A 20,558-nucleotide genomic window follows, 5' to 3' on the forward strand; every position below is an offset into this window, starting at 1 on the left:
TGTGGACCGAACACAACAGATACATGTGTCGAGTTTGGCTTCCCATTATTCAGGTCACTGCAAAAAGCACAGTCTTCAATAATTAAACTGCTTGCTTTCCTGCTATTGAATAATTTCTCAGGGTGAAGTAGGAAAGGCTGTGTCCCTACTGTATGTGCGCCGGGCGCCCGTGTCTCGCCATATCCCGCTTCTAATAACAGAACTCAGAGGTGAAGTGTCAATGAGTGTTGCTTCTTTCCCTCAAATTGCAGCTCGGACACCCAGCAATCATCAACCATCTTCACTCTATCTGTGAAATGGGTAGGCGGGGGGAAATGACGACTTTGGTCAATTTTAGACGAAACGGGTGAGCGACAGGCAGTTGCCATGGTTACGACGGCAGGCAAAATTGCCTGACTGATTGAGTGATGGCTGAGGGTTTCAGCACAAGGAGAGTACTTGCCATAGTCATTTGTCCCACACGGGGAAAATACATTAGCAACCATGGCACACTCCACATCTCTTCATGTCACTGTGCGCTCCTAATAAAGACCAGAGCCTATAGGATTTCAATTAAACCTCACATAAACTTCAATTTCTTTTCTCAATAAGCGCTGTAAAAAGCTGGTATAAACGCACATTGTGGGCGGATTTAAACTCAAAAGCATTTGACACATTTAATAACTTCTAAATAAATTGTTTTACTTTTTTTTTTTTATCTCAAGTACACCTGTAAGATCTATTTTTTTAAATGGAATCAAGTGGTTATAGGGGAGTGTTTGGTTTGACCTGTGGCTAGATCTGCCCAAAGATTGCCTGGGTCCTGAAACATTAAAGAGCTGAGGGAGCATTCTGGGAGAGCTGGCTTTTTGACACTCTGGGGAAAATTCAGACAGATGAAAAGTGTCACATTTGAGTATATTTCAGCAAACGTCTGGGGAAGAATACCCCAGCCATCTGCCCTCTTTTCCCCCCAGCCTCTACCTCCTCCCTCTCCATAGTTAGATTCACTTCCTCCCAGCCTCTTTTCATTCAAACCCACTATTTAAAATGCAGTTTAAGCAGTGCCATTAGGGGGGACTTTCAAGGCTGGCACACACCAGACAAACTAATAATCCATGACTTCTTGAGCATATTCAGAGGGTGGTGAGTTTTTAGGTCCAATATGGCTGCCATACTTCACCCAGGTTGGTGCTACAGTACACATGTATGGTGAATGATGCCAGTTATCCTTATATTTTCTGACCTGGTGTAAAGGGCTACCTAAATAGAATATATTAACACATTACTTCTAAAACATTTGTGCTGTGAACCACCAATCTTTTGAAAGCTTTGCAGGATTTCATTTCAGCCCTTCAGTAACACATCCAATTCAGCTAATTACTGTATGTTCTAATCAAATGTGTTACTGCAGGGCTGGACCAAAAGCCTGCAACTCTGCACACCCAGTAGCGTTCCAGTATTTTGGCTTGGCGCCTACCTTTTGGCCCAGTAAGAAGGGCCTCCGTGGCCTTGCCCCCATCCCCACAGTGGGTCTCGTCAAAGGGCAGACAGTGCTCCCCGGTCCCTGCCACCACCTCTGCGTTACTCTGCAGTTCCTTGAACCCAGTCAGGACCTTGGGCTGGTAGATCCTCCGTGAGTAGGTGTCCGACACATACAGCTGCCCAGTCACCGGGTCAGTGGCCAGGTAATAGCGGTGAGCAGGGTTGTTACTATGATTGAGGAAAAATGTGGTTACTGCGACTGCCGCAATATGAACAATATAAAAATAATCTAGTTTTATGGGGTTTTTCTTCCGAATTTGAACAATCCCAAGATAATCTAGTTTGAAGGCGTTTTTCCAAAATAACATAGTAAGAAAATGTGACATTCAGAATGATAATGACCAAAGAAAAGATAGCCTCTGTATCTGTATGTATTTTTGGTCATTGTGAATGCCCGATGAGGCTTGTGTTGTGTGAGGCTTTTCGCATAACAGACGGGTGGGCAATAGCCTGAGACCTGGAGTGAAAGAGAATTTAACAGAATTTAACAGGATATGACTGGAGCGGGTTTGTGTATGACAAAGCGGCAGCGACAACTTGAAGGGTGCCAGATCATTTAAATCGTTATCACTACCCTGCGAGGGGAAGTCAACGGAAATAATGGAATGATGTGCTTATGTTAATGACAGTCAACAACTGATGGCATTTCATCGGGTTGTGCTTATTTGAATTCACTTTAAAACGCCACAAAATGTGGCGGGCTCGTTCAGAATGAGTTAGCAGAGACTTCTTCAAGGCTTGCTGCCATTATGAAAAAATAATCTGATGCAAGGACATAATTAATAATCTTCTATGTAGGGTGCTAGATGTCAGCAATATACAGCAAGTGTAGTAGTATTGACTTAGAACTTAACTTTTTTGTCGAAGGCAATTACATTCACATTTTTCTACGCCAGTTAACATTAATCCTCTTACATGACTAAATGACACAGACATATTAATGAATCTAAATTACCAACTCTTTCCAACTAAAGAAGAGATAACATGTGTGTGCTTGGAGGCCAATAATACGCTAGAATATAAGCTGTTAAAGGTGAATAACACTTGTTTTACTGTCTGGAAATAAAGATAGCCCAGTGAGTGTTCTCATGTTTAATGGTACATTAGTCCATACTGTAAGCCTTTGACACTTATAAATTGAATAATGTGTTTAAAATAAATGTGAGAATGCAATAAACACAGAAGAAAAAGTCAACGTTACATTACAAAGTGGAATTAAAAAACATGACACCTTTATGAGCCAAACCACATGATCAAACAATGCCTTAGAGGCTTATCAATTTGCCATAAAAATAAGTTCATAAAAAATTATGCCATTCCTATGAAACCTGTGAGGACGGAAACACACAAAGACAGTGAGAGAAACTGCAACATAACACACCTACCTGTGTCTAAAATCTTTATTTCTTAGGGTGGGAATAAAGGAAGGAAGCAGAAAAGAGAAAGATGGAGAGAGACTGTAAAAGTGTGTGACTTAAAGGTCTAAGAAAAACACCATAAAAAAGAAGCAGACAATGAAGATTTGTTGAGCAGAAAGGAGGCAAAAAAGGAGGAGAGTGACTATGGCTTGGTTAAACCCTGCACCCATAACTCACTGAGAGGAGAATATAAAAACTCCCCCACCAGGCAATCCATTGGGCCATTACACCTCTGCTTTTTTCTCCATTTAACCACTGAGTATCGGAATATTGATCCCACCACTCGTTATACAGCTCCATATCTAAATAAGGACTTTATATCTAAACCCCAAGCCATTGCATGCCAGGTTGAGAAGCCAGGTTGGGACTTACATGTACTCTCATGGATGTACATACACTACACGGCCAAAAGTATGTGGACACCCCTTCAAATTAGTGGATTTGGCTATTTCACCGACCTCACTAATGCTCTTGTGGCTGAATGGAAGCAAGTCCCTGCAGCAATGTTCCAACATCTAGTGGAAAGCCTTACATTTTACATTTTAGTCATTTAGCAGACGCTCTTATCCAGAGCAACTTACAGTTAGTGAGTGCATACATTTTTCAAACCTTCCCAGAAGAGTGGAGGCTGTTATAGCAGCAAAGGGGGGACCAACTCCATATTAATGCCCATGATTTTGGAATGAGATGTAGTGTATATACATTATACATTTATTATAATGAGCAATCCAACCATGTGGGCTTAACTTTCCCCATGCAACCTTTAAGATAATGTATCAAAACATAATGAACAGGTAGTTGTTGGTGTTGTATGTGATTTGTGGGGATGTCTTCTGAACTGAAGACGTAAGCATATTACTGTTTTTTGCAATGGGAGGGCCAAGGGCATCCAATTGATTTGAAAGATTTCATATGCTTTGAATTGAGTAGCTCTGGCTGTAAAATGGCGGTTTCTAAGTCTGACAATTGGCCGAATGAAGCTTATTGGTGAGTGAAACCAACTTGACAAGACGGCTTAAATCATCTCGATTACATGGCGTCTTTCTCTAATTGTGATGAAGGATTTAGAAAAGATGCCACATTAAATAGTGAATCTCTCTGTTCTTCTGTTCCATCACATTGGATACTGTGCAAGTAGGCCAAAAGTTGTCTGACCACCCTGTGCATTGTTAAGACAGTCTCGGAAAACCACTGATTCACAGTTCAAAGAAGACCACTACACGTCAGATGTCCACCCCCTTCAAGTTTATGTAACAGAATGCATTTTGTTCTGCCACCAGTGGGGCTTGAACTCACAACACCACATGCCACTCAAAGCCAACCGTCTAACAGAGCAAGAGACTAGTCTGTCACTGTAAGTGACAGTTTGCTTTGTATGTACTCCAGCCAACATGCTATGGGCAGTGGTGGAAAAAGTACCCAATTGTCATACTTGAGGAAAAGTAAAGATACCTTAATAGAAAATGACTCAAGTAAAAGTCACCCAGTAAAATACTACTTGAGTAAAAGTCTAAACGTTTTTGGTTTTATATACACTTTATATTTTGCTAAAAGTATAAATCATTTCAAATTCCTTATATATATACAGTGGGGGAAAAAAAGTATTTAGTCAGCCACCAATTGTGCAAGTTCTCCCACTTAAAAAGATGAGAGAGGCCTGTAATTTTCATCATAGGTAGACGTCAACTATGACAGCCAAATTGAGAAAAAAAAAATCCAGAAAATCACATTGTAGGATTTTTAATGAATTTATTTGCAAATTATGGTGGAAAATAAGTATTTGGTCACCTACAAACAAGCTCTCACAGACCTGTAACTTCTTCTTTAAGAGGCTCCTCTGTCCTCCACTCGTTACCTGTATTAATGGCACCTGTTTGAACTTGTTATCAGTATAAAAGACACCTGTCCATAACCTCAAACAGTCACACTCCAAACTCCACTATGGCCAAGACCAAAGAGCTGTCAAAGGACACCAGAAACAAAATTGTAGACCTGCACCAGGCTGGGAAGACTGAATCTGCAATAGGTAAGCAGCTTGGTTTGAAGAAATCAAATGTGGGAGCAATTATTAGGAAATGGAAGACATACAAGACCACTGATAATCTCCCTCGATCTGGGGTTCCACGCAAGATCTCACCCCGTGGGGTCAAAATGATCACAAGAACGGTGAGCAAAAATCCCAGAACCACACGGGGGGACCTAGTGAATGACCTGCAGAGAGCTGGGACCAAAGTAACAAAGCCTACCATCAGTAACACACTACGCCGCCAGGGACTCAAATCCTGCAGTGCCAGACGTGTCCCCCTGCTTAAGCCAGTACATGTCCAGGCCCGTCTGAAGTTTGCTAGAGTGCATTTGGATGATCCAGAAGAGGATTGGGAGAATGTCATATGGTCAGATGAAACCAAAATATAACTTTTTGGTAAAAACTCAACTCGTCGTGTTTGGAGGACAAAGAATGCTGAGTTGCATCCAAAGAACACCATACCTACTGTGAAGCATGGTGGTGGAAACATCATGCTTTGGGACTGTTTTTCTGCAAAGGGACCAGGACGACTGATCCGTGTAAAGGAAAGAATGAATGGGGCCATGTATCGTGAGATTTTGAGTGAAAACCCCTTCCATCAGCAAGGGCATTGAAGATGAAACGTGGCTGGGTCTTTCAGCATGACAATGATCCCAAACACACCGCCCGGGCAACGAAGGAGTGGCTTCATGAGAAGCATTCCAAGGTCCTGGAGTGGCCTAGCCAGTCTCCAGATCTCAACCCCATAGAAAATCTTTGGAGGGAGTTGAAAGTCCGTGTTGCCCAGCGACAGCCCCAAAACATCACTGCTCTAGAGGAGATCATGGAGGAATGGGCCAAAATACCAGCAACAGTGTGTGAAAACCTTGTGAAGACTTACAGAAAATGTTTGACCTGTGTCATTGCCAACAAAGGGTATATAACAAATTATTGAGAAACTTTTGTTATTGACCAAAAACTTATTTTCCACCATAATTTGCAAATAAATTCATTAAAAATCCTACAATGTGATTTTCTGGAGAAAAAAAATCTCAATTTGTCTGTCATAGTTGACGTGTACCTATGATGAAAATTACAGGCCTCTCTCATCTTTTTAAGTGGGAGAACTTGCACTATTGGTGGCTGACTAAAAACATTTTTTCCCCACTGTGTGTGTATATATATATATATATATATATATATATATATATATATATATATATATATATATATATATAAAAAAATACGGATAGCCAGGGGCACATTTCAACATTCAGTCATCATTTACAAACAAAGCATTTGTCTTTAGTGAGTCCGCCAGATCAGAGGCAGTAGAGATGACCAGAGATATTCTCTTGATAAGTGTGTGAATTGGACAATTTTCCTGTCCTGCTAAGCATTCAAAATGTAACGAGTACTTTTGGGTGTCAGGGAAAATGTATGGACTAAAAAGTACATTATATTATTTAGGAATGTAGTGAAGTAAAAGTAAAAGTTGTCAAAAATATATATAGTAAAGTGCAGTACAGATACCCAAAAAACTACTTAAGTAGTACTTAAAAGTCATTTTATTTAAGTACTTTACACCACTGGCTATGGGCAAATTTTACATCCATGCAACCCACTTTGTCCTAAACACCCATTCCATGCACTTTTACCTCAGAAGAACCAAAGAACTAGACTTGAATTCAAGGGTCAAAAGATCTGAACCAATAGGTCAAAGGTCATGCACCTCCATTACAGATCCATGCAAAGCCTCAAAATCTGCCAACTGAGCTAAAGCAACAAAAGGTCAGAACCAAACAACCATGCACCACCATTACAGTTCCATGCAGAACCTTAACTAACCTGAGCTCCATGACGCTGGTGACGTTGCCCGATGGGTAGATGCGTCGGATGTAGTTGAAATCGCCCACATAGAGGCTGCCGTCGATGCCCCACGCCAGGGCCAGGGGCGCCAGCAGCTTGTTGCCCAGGGCCTGGCCATTGCAGCTGGGGCACGAGATGCTACGGCGCCGACCGTTCCCCATCACTGTAGAGATGACGGGAGGCTGCAGTGAGATGAACTGGTTCTCACCGCTGCCTTTGTAGAGGATACCTGAGAAAACAGGGGATAAAGATATTGAGAGGAGCTTCTACGTAATCGTTGATTGATGAGATTGAGGACTTTGAACTGTGCTAATATTATAATAATTTTCTCTAAGATTTTTTAAATGCTGTTCAAAATGACAACTTCCCTTGGATACACCTCTAAATTTGATTAGTTGGGTAAATAATAAATTGTGTTAACCAAATGGCTGTATAATCATGAGGAAGTGTAGACAAACCCGCTGAATTGCCTCGGTACATAACAATGCCTCATTAATTAGTCATTGCAGAGTGCCTACCTACGTGCATATTTCAATGTCTCATGAATCTTGACATTTTCATGAGGAACCTGTTTAGTGGGATTCTGAAACTCATCAATTAATAGTAACCTCTTCACAGAACATGTTCTTTCAATTTCGCCAAGACCCTGTTCCACTTCCTCCCAGTACTCCAAGTCACGGTGAGGAAGGAAAGATGACGACATAAAGGAAACACTAAACTTAAAATTGTCTTAATAGGGTGTTGGGCCATCACGAGCCAGAACCGCTTCAATGCACCTTGGCATAGATTCTACAAGTGTCTGGAACTCTATCGGAGGGATGCAACACCATTCTTCCATGAGAAATTCCATCATTTACTGTTTTGTGGTGGTGGAAAACGCTCTCAGGCGCCGCTCCAGAAACTCCCATAAGTGTTCAATTGGGTTGAGATCTGGTGACTGAGACAGCCATGGCATATGGTTTACATCGTTTTCATGCTCATCAAACCATTCAGTAACCACTCGTGCCCTGTGGATGGGGGCATTATCATCATATGGGGGCATAGCAATGGTAGCCAAAATGATGGCAAAAATAATGGCCTGCCCAGCATTTGTATACAGTGCATTCGGAAAATATTCAGACACCTTGACTTTATCCACATTTTGTTACGTTACAGCCTTATTCCATAATGGATTAAATAGCCTTTTTCCCTCATCAATCTACATACAATACCGCATAATGACAAAGCAAAAACAGGTTATTCTAATTTTTTGCAAATGTATTAAAAATAAAAAACTGAAATATAACATTTACATAAGTATTCAGACCCTTTACTCAGTACTTTGTTGAAGCACCTTTGGCAGCGATTACAACCTCGAGGCTTCTTGGGTATGACGCTACAAGCTTGGCACACCTGTATTTGGGGAGTTTCTACCATTCTTCTCTACAGATCCTCTCAAGCTCTGTCAGGTTGGATGGGGAGCATCGCTGCACAGCTATTTTGAGGTCTCTCCAGAGATGTTTGATAGGGTTCAAGTCTGGGCTCTAGCTAGGCCACTCAAGGACATTTAGAGACTTGTCCCGAAGCCACTCCTGCATTGTCTTGGCTGTGTGCTTAGGGTTGTTTTCCTGTTGGAAGGTGAACCTTCGCCCCAGTCTGAGATCTCTCTGTACTTTGCTCCGTTCATCTTTCCCCTCGATCCTGACTAGTCTCCCAGTCCCTACCGCTGAAAAACTGGAGCACTATCAGAGTGCCCATCGGGTTCTTGGTCACCTCCTTGACCAAGGCTTTTCTCCCCCGATTGCTCAGTTTGGCAGAGCGGACAGTTCTAGGAAGACTCTTGGTGGTTCCAAACTTCTTCCATTTAAGAATGATGGAGGCCACTGTGTTCTTGGGGACCTTCAATGCTGCAGATCTGTGCCTCGACACAATCCTGTCTCAGAGCTCTACGGACAATTCCTTCAACCTCATGGCTTGAGTTTTGCTCTGACATGACCTGTCAACTGTGGGACCTTATATAGACAGGTATGTGCCTTTCCAAATCATGTCCAATCAATTGAATTTACCACAGGTGGGCTCCAATCAAGTTGTAGAAACATCTCAAGGATGATCAATGGAAACAGGATGCACTTGAGCTCAATTTCGAGTCTCATAGCAAAGGGTCTGAATACTTATGTAAATAAGGTATCTCTTTTTTATTTTTAATACATTTGAAAAAAAATCTAAAAACCTGTTTTCGCTTTGTCATTATGTGGTATTTCAAATGTAATCCATTTTAGAATAAGGCTGTAACGTAACAAATTGTGGAAAGAGTCAAGGAGTCTGAATACGTTTAAATTCCGACATTCCCTTTGTCCTCATTACCGGATTGATGGTGGCACTGAATGCCTGGTGTAGCACCCACTGTTTCCTCGAGATTACCCCTGTGTGCGTCACCGCACATCTCGATGCACAAAGAGTGTGCAAAGCTGTCATCAAGGCAAACGGTGGCTATTTGAAGAATCTCAAATATAAAATATATTTTGATTTGTTGAACACTTTTTTGGTTACTACATCATTCCATATGTGTTATTTAATAGTTTTGATGTCTTCACTATTATTCGACAATGTAGAAAATAGTAAAAGTAAAGAAGAACCCTGGAATTAGTAGGTGTGTCCAAACTTTTGACTGGTAGTGTATGTGAAATCGAGTGTCGCCTCGCTGCTGTTTGTCCCTCTCGGATTAGTTACTTTCATTGATTAATTGATGGAAGGGGGAACACAAATGAAGACATGGTCTGGGGAGACCGCTGGCAGGACAATCCCACCGATCCATCTCTTTCTAAAGGAGAGCATTACAAATGCATGGGTCCGGGGGACGGCTTGTGCGTGACGCAATCAAACCCACAACCTTGGAGCTTTAATTGCACTTCAATCCATCTGTCTGCTCGCTACGGAGACATGCCATTTGAGTGATCGAAGGCTGAACGAGGGCTGACTCGACAGCAAGCATCCCCCTGATGGCCTTATTATAACGCAGTAACCAAGTAATTCTGTAATAACAAGCACAAGATGTCAAACATTGTCTTCACTATCATAATGTTGAATTTAACCTAATTAACCAATAGAGTTACCTTTTTTACATACACAATATACAGTTGACTATAAGAAGCTCAAAGCAGTCCACCTTATTAGAAAGTTAGGTCATGTCTTTTCTAAAAATGCCCATTTAATGATGAGGTGAATTTGGCAACCTTCCCCCAGTCCCCTGCATTTACACTTCAATCACAGTTTATCGTATAATGAAATGTCTTCCCATACGCCATTTGAAAGTCTGTCATGCATTAAATACACACATCAATTTCCAACACACACATTAATGCTCACACCCACTCTACAGTCTGTCTTACAGAGCTACAATATGTCGCTGTACCCAGGCTAAGGCCACTGCACATTTGAACATGTTTATAAGGCTAGACAGCCTTGTTTTAACAGAAGGCATGTAGCCATTTTGCAGCAGAGAGGGAGGGAGGGAGTGAGGAAGAAGGGGGGTTCAGGGGGTGCATAGCTACAGCACATACAGAACAGCTTTTGGCGTTATCTAGTCAGACAGGCCCCAGAGAGGAGAGAGAGAGAGAGAGAGAGAGAGACTGTTAGAGTCCTCACCGGAGGATGAGAGGAAAACACTTAAGTACATCACAGTACACTCCTCAGACAGGGAAGGCAAGGGGAAAATGAAGGCAGAGTCACCGGGAGGAGAAGGTCTGATACCATATCGCTACGTCTGGAGTGTGACTGTAGTGGACCACAACTTGAATGTTTTATCAAAGAAGATGAAATGTACAGCATTAGGGAATCAATACAGAGCTAGTTGTGAAGAAACAGTTGTGATATTTATGTATCGGCCTCAACCTGCAGACTATAAAACTAACACGTGACCTCGACTCTCAGAAATATCTCATGCCAACAACCAAGGCCGACAAGCTCTTAAAATATTACGACGTTGTAAAGGGCATACACAATAGGTATAAGCTTTCCCCTGTAATGCCATCTGCAATGGCATGTGTGTGGGGAACAAACGCGGGGAAAGATAAAGTTTGAAGACAGGGTTGTGCCACTGACATGAGTGTCTGTTGACTGGGGAACCATGAATCATTTCACACACTTCACATACTATCTGTGGGTGAAACTAATAAGATTGTGAAATGGAGGATAGACACCCTGCTGTCGGCAAATTTATTAACCTGCTGATAGGCAGGGAGAAGTTCAAGAGGAAAGTGTCATTCTGAAATTGTTTTTTACTTTTTCTGATTTATGCAAATCTCAGAATCTATTTGAAGGGCTTAGAAAGAAAGAAAAAGAGTGAAAATGGTGAAAACTCTTTGGAGTCCTGATTGTTGATGCAAAGACAGATAAGACACCACATGTGTCTGCATGTGTCTTTCATTTCAGTCATTCATGTATCAATATCAAACTACACAAATCTTCCAAAACAATTCTACTGAAACCTCATAAACATAATTCACCAATTTTTTTATGAAGACGAGTGCACATTGATGCCCAATTTAATGCAGGAAACGATAAGTATTAGCATATCGTATGTCAAAGATGAAAAGGAAGCATCTACACATCTGTTGATCACAAAGCTTAACATCTAGAGACAGCGATCCCCCCCACTGTGCGCTGGCGCTGCTGTGTGAAGGCTTTGAGACGGGCTAGCTTTACCTTGAGACAGGTGGGATGAAACACAATGCTCCGGCAACAGTCAAGCTGGAACAGTTCTCAATGGTATTTTTCAACGCTCTTTGCAAAACTTTGCGTGCTAGATGTTTTTGACAGATTTGGTTCAGCTAAATGCCAGCTATTTGCCATGTTCAATGAACAGACATAGAAGAAATAGCATCGTGTGGTAAACACAAAAGATGCAGATTGACTTCTGTACACTAGTTCAATTAACATTTTCCTGAAGCATTTTGTAAGAAATAATCTAAGGATGAAACCCAGTTTTGTATATGGAGTAGATGATTAGCAGAGAGTTAGCATACATGGTTCGCATGGGTCCATGGCATAACTGGGTATGACAAGCGACAATCAAACAGACCTTTTACTAACATGAGTTAACATTGGTTATAGCCATAGCAACAATTACAATGGAACCTGAAAGGGGTATATAAACTATGAGCTCGATCGAGGGCCAAAAGGCAATGAGCAATTATTGCTGTATTCCCTCCACAAAGGGGACAGTCAGTAGTGAAAGACTGTGCTCAGAAACATAGAGTTGAGGGCCACAAATGGATGAAAGGGTGACACAAATTCCCAGGGACAACTGTGATAAAGATCGAGAGCTGGAGAGCGCTTACGGTCACACAAACCAGGCCTGAAAGAGAGAGGCCTAGTGCATTCTCAATGTTAGAATAGGCCTATTGAAAAATTGCACTCAACAACCACAGGTGTTATCATAGAGTATGTGTTTTGTCTGTCTGGTGTTTTATTCTTACGCTCATTCAAAAGAGAAGTTTGGATAATAAAAGTAAGGAACTGTATGTTTCAGTAACTTTTATAAAGAGAAATGTATCCCCTCTTGTTGCATAAATAGCGGAGTAGGATGGAATCTCTGAGTAGGATGGGAGCTCTGCGTTGTATCTGGTTTATTCCATCATTAATAAGAATAATCAACCCATCAAAACTCTCCTCTATTATCTGTAAATGGGATGATGAACCATATTTCATCTTGATCTGAGCATGTACTGCTGCATTTCAGGGTAGAGACCACCTGTCCATAACAGGTCCATCCTAGAACCGCATGTGTGCGCGCACACACACACACCACTGATCCATGTAACAAAAATAACATCTTACCATTTTGAATGTCCAATATATGGTGCTTGTCCAACATCCATCCCCCCATGTTGGAGGCGTCCAGTTCATAACCTTGTAAAATGGCTGTCCTCTTCTCCCAGAGGATCACATCCAGGCAAGATTCATACTCATATCCCACAGACACTGGAAACAACAATGGTGTCCAATAAATTACGTCAGTATACAGTATCTACCAGGAGCCTTTAAAAGGCTTGTAGTGTATAAGCCTGAAAACGTGTAAAATCTCTTTATGAGTGTTTACTAGTATGCCAATAGGCACTGCTGCATTACAAGCATATAAAGTATGAGATACTGCTAGCTCACTGAACAGAGTGCATCTTGATATCAAATTAACATATAACCTGGAATAACTCAGGTTTGGGTAGGCGGAAATGTATCAAAATGAGCATGACCTTAAAAATACATATTTTTTCCTGTGGTTCAACTGATGAGTAATTACACATGCAAATAAATGAAAGTCTGCAGACTTTTCACACCGTCTGGTAACCATACAAAACATTCCGACTGCCAAAACAATCGGGAAATTCAAAGGAAAGCAATACCAGGAGTTCATCCAAAGCTCAACCTCCTAGATTACACTGGACCTGACAACACTGTCAGATGATGTTTACATAACATCTTCAAACAGCTGTGTTTCAGCTTCGGCGGAAACTCACCTACAGCCTCTGACAAGCCGTAGACCTTCTGGTTGTAGGCGTCTGTCTTGTCCCAGACGAAGGTGTACGAAAGATCTGGAAAGGCAGGTAACGATTTCTGGAACAGTCTGCCCATGACAGAAATCATCAGATGGACCTTCATTAGTCCGAACGGGAGTCGTTCCTGGGTCATGAGGACTTTGAGGATGGGCTTGTAGCCGGATGTGCGGGAGCTCAGGTAGACCAGATTGAGGTCACTTCCGGGTATGGCCACTTCCTCATGGAGGACCTATGATTTGGAGCAGAATCTGTTATGAAAAGGTACTGAACATATTGTTGAGTGTATAAAAAAGTTACTTTTCAAAATGGCTGTGCTGCAGCAATGGTACATCGTTAATGTGACAAACTCTTTCACAGGGTGATGCCAACTTTACCTTTGCTTGCAATCATCGAACAATAACCCATGAAATGAAATACATTTGTGGAAACCGACAGTGCAGTTACATTTACTTTGCAGCATGTTTTTTTTATGTCTTTTTTTTCACCTGGCTGCAGTGCAGGGAAACTTTTTAATGCACCCAACTATACACTGCAGTGTGTGCATATGCTGTGGGAAATAGGCACCTGGCAGTAGGTGTTAGACCAGAGCTAATCTCACCTGAGTTTCAGGGATGATGGGGCTGTCCTTGGGGGAACTCCTGTAGAAGGTGGACAGGGGTGAGGCCAGGATGAGGGGGCTGGGCCTGAGCAGACCACTGAGGTGACAGCTGGGGATGTTGTTGTTCTCCCTCTTCATCACCACTGTGTCCATCACATGGAACACCTTCCAGGGTAACCACACAGTGTGGTGCAGTGTGGGAAAAGGTGTACGCTTCAAACTCAGGGTCAGCGAGGCACCACCATTGGCCAACAGGTCAAACCTGGAGACGTCACCATAAACGTGGAGAAGTGAGTAAAAAAAGAGCTTTATACAGTGAGGGAAAAAAGTATTTGATCCCCTGCTGATTTTGTATGTTTGCCCACTGACAAAGAAATGATCAGTCTATAATTTTAATGGTAGGTTTATTTGAACAGTGAGAGACAGAATAACAACACAAAAATCCAGAAATACGCATGTAAAAAAAAATATAAATTGATTTGCATTTTAATGAGGGAAATAAGTATTTGACCCCCTCTCAATCAGAAAGATTTCTGGCTCCCAGGTGTCTTTTATACAGGTAACGAGCTGAGATTAGGAGCACACTCTTAAAGGGAGTGCTCCTAATCTCAGTTTGTTACCTGTATAAAAGACACCTGTCCACAGAAGCAATCAATCAGATTCTAAACTCTCCACCATGGCCAAGACCAAAGAGCTCTCCAGGGATGTCAGGGACAAGATTGTAGACCTACACAAGGCTGGAATGGGCTACAAGACCATCGCCAAGCAGCTTGGTGAGAAGGTGACAACAGTTGGTGCGATTATTCGCAAATGGAAGAAACACAAAAGACCTGTCAATCTCCCTCGGCCTGGGGCTCCATGCAAGATCTCACCTCGTGGAGTTGCAATGATCATGAGAATGGTGAGGAATCAACCCAGAACTACGCGGGAGGATCTTGTCAATGATCTCAAGGCAGCTTGGACCATAGTCACCAAGAAAACAATTGGTAACACACTACGCCGTGAAGGACTGAAATCCTGCAGCGCCCGCAAGGTCCTCCTGCTCAAGAAAGCACATATGCAGGCCCGTCTGAAGTTTGCTAATTAACATCTGAATGATTCAGAGGAGAACTGGGTGAAAGTGTTGTGGTAAGATGAGACCAAAATGGAGCTCTTTGGCATCAACTCAACTCGCCTTGTTTGGAGGAGGAGGAATGCTGCCTATGACCCCAAGAACTCCATCACCACCGTCAAACATGGATGTGGAAACATTATGCTTTGGGGGTGTTTTTCTGCTATGGGGACAGGACAACTTCACAGCATCAAAGGGACGATGGACGGGGCCATGTACCGTCAAATCTTGGGTGAGAACCTCCTTCCCTCAGCCAGGGCATTGAAAATGGGTAATGGATGGGAATTCCATCATGACAATGACCCAAAACACACGGCCAAGGCAACAAAGGAGTGGCTCAAGAAGAAGCACATTAAGGTACTGGAGTGGCCTAGCCAGTCTCCAGACCTTAATCCCATAGAAAATCTGTGGAGGGAGCTGAAGGTTCGAGTTGCCAAACGTCAGCCTCGAAACCTTAATGACTTGGAGAAGATCTGCAAAGAGGAGTGGGACAAAATCCCTCCTGAGATGTGTGCAAACCTGGTGGCCAACTACAAGAAACGTCTGACCTCTGTGATTGCCAACAAGGGTTTTGCACACCAAGTACAAAGTCATGTTTTGCAGAGGGGTCAAATAGTTATTTCCCTCAATAAAATGCAAATCAATTTATAACATTTTTGACATGCTTTTTTCTGGATTTTTTTGTTGTTATTCTGTCTCACACTGTTCAAATAAACCTACCATTACAATTATAGACTGATCATGTTGTCGTCAGTGGGCAAATGTACAAAATCAGCAGGGGATCAAATACTTTTTTCCCCTCACTTTATATTTACCCAGTGTGACTTACTTGAAGGCCAAGTTACATTTCCTGCATTCAGTGAAAACTCAAATATACTTTCACAGAATCTGGCGGGCTACAAGCCAGATTATATTGTTTTCAAAGGAACAAAGAACGTGTTCTTATCAGTTGTCTTATTCCTTTGCGGCTCACATATTATTATCATTCGCTGAATCTATTTTATTACTTTTGCTTAGTCAGCCATGATGCAGTGAGACACTTAAAAATTGAGAATTTGGTTGAGAAGTTTTGGCTTAGTTTCTCTGGTGGACCAATTTTAATTAGTATCACATAGCGCTGGGAAGAGTTACTGGTTTGGAAATGAAGGGGGAGTCTTTGAAGTGCTGCTCTATATATTCAGCGAGCTTCACCACCCAGGGGTAAAGCATCTACATGGTGACATTACACACAGACCCCCCCCCCACACACACACACCATTTCCTCCCCCTCTTGCCATCCACTTTGGGCAGTGGGGAGCTCACAGCCAAGCTTTGATGCTGTTTCTGCTCTCTTAACACCCTGAGCGGATATGCTGGCTAACCAAGTGTGATTATCCCCTGCCATTTATCATGCTCTGTGTCAGAGGGGTTACAGGGAGGAATATCTGGAGATATTAGCTTATCCTTGGCTATCGCCAATCCCCTACTTCTGCGGTTCCTGCTCCATAAGAGTGACTACGCCAGTCCCAGATATTACTAAATATTCTAAGCCTTTTATTCCAGACAAACATAATGCACATATTTTATTGACAATTTCAATAAGACAATAGATTGTATGATGATAAACTTCCCGGTGGAGTTGAATGATTTCCCTGAAATGTATGTACGACTTTGTTTCCTTAAGAGTGAGATAATGAACCACATCACTATGGTAATAGCCTGAGAAGGTCAGACACTAATCCTGTGTTAGTCTACAATGCTGGAAGATTGATTCTGCCCTAGCTGATTCAATGCATTTTAAGTAGTCTTGTTCTAAATGGCCTCAACAACTGTGATATTTGCATGAGATATTGTTGTGGGGCACAATGCTCCGCTGTTTCAATTTGCTAGCTCTTTTTGGATTGCTTTGGACATCTCTCCACTGGTGGATCTGGGATGCACTTTAAGCATACCAGACCTTAGCTGAACCTTGTTCAGAGGACAGAGATGGTGTGTGGTCATTCTAATCAGTGTTTGTTACGTGTGTTATGTATGTGTGTATGTGTGTGCATGAATGTGTGTGCATGTTTATGTGTGTGTGTGTTTGGCACTCTTACATCCCGTCCTGGCGTGTCACGGTGTAGCCATACTCAGGGTAATCACGGAAGGACACGTTGACGCCGATCAGCGGTGTCCCGTCTCCCGTCAGCACCTGACCCCGGATAATTGACACCAGGCTGCACCGGTGAACAAACACAAAGAGGGTCAAGTAAACAAACAAAATGCCAGTCGGAGTCAACAAGCAGTCCTCACTGCTAACATCTGTCCTCCCTCGGCAAGGGTACCAGCAGTCTGATTTACTGACCGTTAAAAATACACACGTGTCAGCGATTGTAATTCATGAAATGGCTTGCCCTGGCAACAGCCCTCTCTTTTTACCCCTTTTAACAGCCCATAACTCATTCCAAATAGGCTTTGCAGCCATTGAGGGCCTCTTACTTTCAGCAGTTTATCCGTACAAGCATTGGGGGGAGGCATTTGCATAGCAATTTTTCCACGTAGCTCTTTCTTGGACACGCCGCACATTCTAGCATTCCTAATTGTGAGGTCATTTGTTAAATTGGGCAACAGTCTGAAAATGACAAGATGATACAGGGATGTTTCTTCAACACTTCATCAAGGGCGGCTACGTCAAGCGTGGAGACGATTTTCTTGAGGTGTTCTGTTTGTATTTGTCATTGGTAGCAGAGCCGCGAGGCACGACGTGTCTCGTTTGCCGGCTTTATCTTCAGGTCATTACGGATGTGAGGTAGGGATCATCAACAGCTTTCTCTTCTCTGTTTCCTCACTCCGACACGCCTCATTTTTTACTTTGCAGTCTAGAGGAATAAGGCCACTTTAAGAGCTCTGTAGGTTCACTATTCTCTCCTCGTCATTAATCGTCTACAGGCTGGCTGACCCTACAAGAGCTGACCCCTAAATAAACATGAAGTCAAATCACCTAAGCAATGTTTAGTAATGTAATTCACACAGTCCCTCTCTGTCAATGTCTAGTAGTGGTTTCCTCCAAGACACCATTTAAAGCCCAGTTGGAGAATTCTAAGGGGACATCCAATATGGCTGTGGGACTCAAGACAACACATGTAAGGTATTAGTCTTTATGCCATATGAGAGAGGAGAGTTTTTAGAGCAATAGCATGGAACCTGACCACACAATGAAAACTGTTCTCTTTTCCTTGGCTAGCTCTCTTGTTTTCGATGGGTTTCCTCGAAGGGTTTAGGTAACAATGGAAAGACCTCATAAGACATTTCCACCCCTGCCCTGCCAGACATTGGATACAGCACGCCTAGACAAAACAAACAATGCTATGGGTAGTATCCATCATGCTCTGGCACATTCAGTGGAGTTTTCCAGTTGCATTGTATGTATCATATTTAGCAGGGATAGAGCAGAAATCTTCACTTTGAAACAATACATTGTAAAAAAAAATTATCCACGATAATCAAACAAAATATTTGCCACAGTCAAATAAAGTAGAGATATTGCTAATGCGCTTACCATGAATCCCGTTCACCCTATTTTGACAAAAATAATTATCAAATTAAGTTCTATTGATTTTCGTAGCTTCAGAAATGTTATTCATTTGGACAAACTTTGCGGAATGTCTGTGTGCTTAAAGACAAGTGCCGTAATGTCTGCGACTATAAAACCAACTTCTTAACGGAGATAAAGAGAAAAACATTTACATTTTCAGTGGGTCAACTAATATGCATCGGCCAGCCATTGGAATTAACAGTAAGCTGAACACAATGACGATGCGGATTATAAGGGACCCGGCTCGGCGATTGCCTCATTCTATATTTGTGGTAAAGCATGCTATTTACATAAGGATTACTCCCAAACTATTCTGCGAGTTAGAGGGAATATTATTGCCAAAGCATTCTACCATACAGTTGGCAATCATTTCCCACTCCATCAGTCTCAAAACAAAGTCTATTTATGATTCAGTGCATTGAGGTTCCTGATGATTTCTTTTGTATTTCTGTCTGCTGAAAAATTTGCTCACAAATTGATATCAGAGCCCCGGTACATTATTAATTGGGGATAGTCTTATGCCTTTATGTCGACAAATGTTGACATTTTGTTATTTCCACTACAAGGTTTCACATAAGGTTTGATACATCAAATCATGTTGCTCAATCTGCAACTCAATAAAGCATTTCCACCCCCTAACTTATCAAGTCAAGGTCCCTAAGAGAGCTACGCCACAGTTATTCCTACAGGGGCAACTCCAGGACAAAACGACAAGATTCAATCAACTCAGTGTATTTCAATGATACAGTACTGACAACTCATTTTGGCTATCATTTCGACACCCCACAGGACAGTTGGATTTGATGAAGCTCACCTGCTGTTGAAAGGGTTGTCCCCAGGTATCACGTGACTACCGCCATGCCCAACCAGGAAGCTGATGCGCTCGTAGAAGCCCCTGGGGGCCGACTGAGTGGAGGATGAACCATGACCTTGGCTCACAATGCTTGTGGGATCTGGGGATCCGCGGCAGTAGGGCTGGCCCTGGCAGGAGCTTTGCGAACAGCAGTCTGGATCCATGCAGTCCACCAGTCCATCTGTCAGACCAAGATGCAACAGTGTTGACATGGGACAATACCCTAACTTGGTGCTCCTTGAGAATATCATCCCTGTGAACTAGACTGACCAAATAAAAACACTTTTTCAACAGAATGGTGCCTCTAATTGGTTCAAACAGTCCACTATATGGACACAAAGTCATATTACATTTACATTTACATTTTAGTCATTTAGCAGACGCTCTTATCAAGAGCGACTTACAGGAGCAATTAGGGTTAAGTGCCTTGCTCAAGGGCACATTTACGTCATTTAGCAGACGCTCTTATCCAGAGCGACTCACCAATTGGTGCGTTCACCATATAGCCAGTGGGATAACCACTTTACAATTTTGGGGGGGGGTAGAAGGATTACTTTATCCTATCCCAGGTATTCCTTAAAGAGGTGGGGTTTCAAATGCCTCCGGAAGGTGGTGAGTGACTCCGCTGTCCTGGCGTCGTGAGGGAGCTTGTTCCACCATTGGGGTGCCAGAGCAGCGAACAGTTTTGACTGGGCATATCATTGGCAAAGAGTGAAGAATTATGGATGTTGTTCTTACCCCTCTCGTTGTCCTTTCCATCTGAGCAGAAGGTCTCCATGGCAACATCACATCCTAGCCCTCTCCATCCTGAGTGGCAGATGCAGCGCCACCCGGCTTGGTCCAGAATGCACCTCCCATTGCTGTTGCACAACCCAGGGCACCCATCTGCCAAAACAACAATGTAAATCACACACCAGCTAATCAGAGAGAGGGAGATAGATTGAGAGGAGGCGACAACACCTGGTCATTCAGGGGCAGGAACACAGGGACAAAATGAAAACGACAATATAAAGTGGACAAACAGTACATAGATTTCTGACAGAACTTGGGGGTGGGGTTTAAAGATACTGTAATTTCACATGGGTTTTACTCTG

The 20,558-nt window shown here is 42.5% G+C and overlaps 1 protein-coding gene across 2 annotated transcripts in view; it reads right to left on the reverse strand.

Moving 5' to 3' along the window:
• The window catches only part of LOC121534572 (teneurin-3), a 190,822-nt gene that overhangs the window by 19,679 nt on the left and 150,585 nt on the right, over positions 1–20,558 (reverse strand). Inside the window, exons 15-23 of one of the 2 annotated variants that reach the window (XM_041841149.2) lie at positions 20,203–20,349; positions 19,426–19,645; positions 17,134–17,253; positions 13,948–14,209; positions 13,311–13,578; positions 12,634–12,777; positions 6,796–7,045; positions 2,910–2,930; positions 1,460–1,692 (exon numbers count right to left, since the gene is read on the reverse strand). In XM_041841149.2, coding sequence (XP_041697083.2) covers positions 1,460–1,692; positions 2,910–2,930; positions 6,796–7,045; positions 12,634–12,777; positions 13,311–13,578; positions 13,948–14,209; positions 17,134–17,253; positions 19,426–19,645; positions 20,203–20,349 — 1,665 coding nt within the window. The remainder of the gene's footprint in view (positions 1–1,459; positions 1,693–2,909; positions 2,931–6,795; positions 7,046–12,633; positions 12,778–13,310; positions 13,579–13,947; positions 14,210–17,133; positions 17,254–19,425; positions 19,646–20,202; positions 20,350–20,558) is intronic. The other variant, XM_041841165.2, reaches the window with a different exon arrangement.

The sequence above is a fragment of the Coregonus clupeaformis genome, chromosome 2 (assembly GCF_020615455.1).
Source record: "Coregonus clupeaformis isolate EN_2021a chromosome 2, ASM2061545v1, whole genome shotgun sequence".
Classification (NCBI taxonomy): Eukaryota; Metazoa; Chordata; class Actinopteri; order Salmoniformes; family Salmonidae; genus Coregonus; species Coregonus clupeaformis.